Source organism: Pteropus alecto, unplaced genomic scaffold, assembly GCF_000325575.1.
Source record: "Pteropus alecto unplaced genomic scaffold, ASM32557v1 scaffold106, whole genome shotgun sequence".
Taxonomy (NCBI): Eukaryota; Metazoa; Chordata; class Mammalia; order Chiroptera; family Pteropodidae; genus Pteropus; species Pteropus alecto.
In genome coordinates this window covers 17,423,125-17,426,271 of record NW_006442103.1, presented here as the reverse complement: position 1 = coordinate 17,426,271, position 3,147 = coordinate 17,423,125, and the positions used below count along the sequence as shown (strand labels likewise).

At 49.6% G+C, this 3,147-nt stretch overlaps 1 protein-coding gene across 2 annotated transcripts in view; it reads left to right on the top strand.

Moving 5' to 3' along the window:
• FMO5 (flavin containing monooxygenase 5) overlaps positions 1–3,147 on the top strand; it is a 29,399-nt gene that overhangs the window by 784 nt on the left and 25,468 nt on the right. Inside the window, exon 1 of one of the 2 annotated variants that reach the window (XM_015595531.2) lies at positions 106–266. The exons of the other annotated variant lie outside the window; for it this stretch is intronic. Within the exon in view, the coding sequence (XP_015451017.2) occupies positions 185–266 (82 nt within the window). The 5' untranslated portion in view covers positions 106–184. Of the gene's footprint in view, positions 1–105; positions 267–3,147 lie in introns of those variants that run through there. 2 annotated transcript variants of the gene reach the window in all.

The window sequence follows — 3,147 nt, the reverse complement described above, 5'->3', positions numbered from 1 at the left end:
GCGCGGCGGCCGCCAGGGGGCGCTACCTGTGCGGAGCTGCGGCCCCGAGTTACGCTCCGGCGCGTCCAGGGTGCCCCGCACCTGGGTGCGGGCAGGGCCGCGGGATTCGCACTCCTGCGCTTCTGGTTGGGCTCATACGCGCTCTAGGCGACCGAGGATCCCAATCGCTCACCAAGGGGCCGGCATGTGCTCGTCATTCACTAATCATCGACTCACATTGACTCACGTGTCAGGTGCTCTGCTAGGCTCTGGGGACACAGAACTCGGTAAGACATCGTCCCTGCTGTCCAGCGATTCACAGCGCGACTTGTAAAGGCGAGCGTGCTCAGTTCCGTTTACAGTAGCAATAACTTGGTTTGGGCCCTGAAATCCTCTAACTTGCTCCCTGGCGGCTACAGGCCACAGTTGGGAACCTCTGTGTCACGAAAGATACCATTGCCCCTGTGGGTTCGTCAAGTGAATTACGGGGAGCAAACTTGTAGCCGCCAGCCCCAGACAGACACACGGACCACCAGAAACCAGTGAGTTATAGGAAACACACTCTTTATTCAGCCAGCTGGGTCTGCCAGGGGTATGCAGACCCCAAATTAAGCAGCCCCAAAATGTTATGTTCCCATGGGCCATAGCCAAGCAGCAATTTTCCAGCCAGCACAACTGAAGCAATGTGTTAGGGGGTCGCCACGATTCAGCGTCAGCTTCGAGTGGATTTATGATGTAGCCATTTAGGTTTAGTGTACCACCGACGCACGTATCACGATAACACCAGCCCAATAGCTGCATGTGGAGATGCAGTTAGAGCTGCCGCCTATGGCCTCTGCACGCATTGTCTCATTTTACCTTCATAGTAGCCCTATAAATAGGTACTATAATTGTCTCCACATTACCGGTGAGGAAACTGGAACAGGTCCAGTGTTACTCTCTGGGTAATGTCATTGGGATACTATTCTCATAATTTTGGTGCCTCCGTCTTCTGTAAACAAATTAAAGCTAGGTTTTCCCCCATCTTCACCTACCCTTAAAATGAAAGGGAGAGGTGCGTTGTGAGCTGTGAAGATGGCGGCTTAGGTTGATTTATTCACGAAAACTCAAAAACAAAGCATTGTTCTGTGAAGCTAATTTGGTGTCTTGAGTCGTTCTGTAAATACTGATTGAGCACCTACTATGCGTCAAGCACTGGAGATAGAAGCCGCCACTCCCATCTGTAGATATTTAAGTAAATTAAATCAAGCTTACATTTTAAAAGGAGGAGGTAGTCAGTAAACTGGCAGATAAAAACCAGGTAGTGATCAATGTTGAATTGAAAGACAAACGGTCGTGTATTGTGGCTACACTGATTTTCTACTCTGTGCTTCCTCAGAACCTTAAGATACATTTATTTATGTCCTTCGCCAGCTTCTGTCCTATGTGGCTGCTCCTAAATGGTTTTTTCGTCCTGGTCTCTGTTTGATTCATTTTCTCCCCTCCAGGTTTTGTGGGTACACTTATCCACTAAAGCACCAATATCAACCACCTGCCACTCAAACCAAAGGGTGTATTATTATTATTATTAGTAGTAGTAGTAGTAGTACATTTGTTTTAGTATAATGCCAGATATTGGGTCCTAGCTATACACTAAGTATATCGAGTCTGCCATCTAAATACAGCTAAAAAATGTAGCTAAGAGACTCCAAGTCAGTTAGCGAGATGACAAATGAAAGTTTTACTCTGGATGCTGTATGAAAAGAGTCTGAATTAGGGGACAGGGTGGAAGCAGGGAGACCAGTTTAGGAGACTGTCATGGAAATCCAGGCCAGGGACGGCAGTTGCCGGGCCAGCGTGGTGGCAGTGGGGTGCTGCGTGGTCCGATGAGACTATAAGATACACTTATAGTCTATACACTTATAGAACACTAAGGGGAGACTATAAGATACACTGAGCATCTGAGAAGAGTAGAGAAATAAAGGATAATTTCAGGGATTTGGCCTAAGCTAATGGTAAAGTGGAGCTTCCGTTTATGTGGGAAGAGGGAAAGACGGAGAACGAGGAGGTCTGAGAAACATCGAGAACTCATTTTTGGACAAAGTAACATAAAACAGTGATCGGATGTCCAAGTAGAGCTGTTGACTAGATAATCGGATAGATTCGTCTAGAGCTCAGAGGAGAAGTTAGGACTGGACACAGAAGTTTGGAAGTCCTGATTTTAGGATGGACCTTCGGCCTTGGCACTAGATGGGACCCTCTAGGGGGTGACTGGATCTATAAAAGAGACCGAGCCTTGGACAACTGAACTATATTTATAAGAAGATGAGGAGGAGGAACCAGGAGAAGAGACGAGAAAGAGCAGACTGTGACCCAGGGTGAGACTAAGTGCGGAGTCCCTGAGCCATAAGGAGTTTCAAGGAGGGAGTGGATTGCGTGTGTCAAACACAGCTGAGAGCTGGCGTGAAGGCAGGATGGAGAAATAACCAGTTGGAATGGGTCCGAAAGAGAATAAGAGGAAAGTGGAGACCGAACATCTCACACCTCTGTCAGAGCTTTGCTTTAAGAGAGAGCGAAGCCCTGGGGGCGGTAACCGCAGGGGGAGACAGAGTGAGGGGCAGGTGTGGCGAAGAGACAGCGGCCAGATCCCTGCACTGGACTGTGAGCTGGACCCGTGAGCTGGACCCCGGCTGTAACAGAGATTGCTTCCCGTGAACCCCGCTGAGGGACCCTCTGATCATAAGCGATGTCCTTTCTCGCAGAAATCAGCAGCCCTCCCCTGCTCTGCCCCAGGAGCTGGTTCCTGGACGTCGGCCTGATCAAACATCATTTCCCGTACCTGGTGGCACTCATGCCCTGGTACTCTGCCCATCCCCCTTTCACCGTGTAACCCTTTGGCAACTGTCAGGGAGCGTGGGGATTCCTTTCATCTTGCAGCCATCCCGGGATGCACCTCCCTTAATGAGCTCCACCACTTCCCACACTGGAGAGGCCAGCCTCTCTCTTCTGCCTTTCCCTGCCCTCTGCTTCCAGAGGTAGCTTTCCAATCCCAGGAGTTTTCCCTGGGTCTGTGTGTACTAACAGGAGGGGTGTTTTATTGTCACCTGGGCGATATTAGAGCATGTTGAATGCGAATCCAGTATGAGAGAAACGGGCTGCAGGAGTGGTGACCTTGACTGTGAGGTGGGA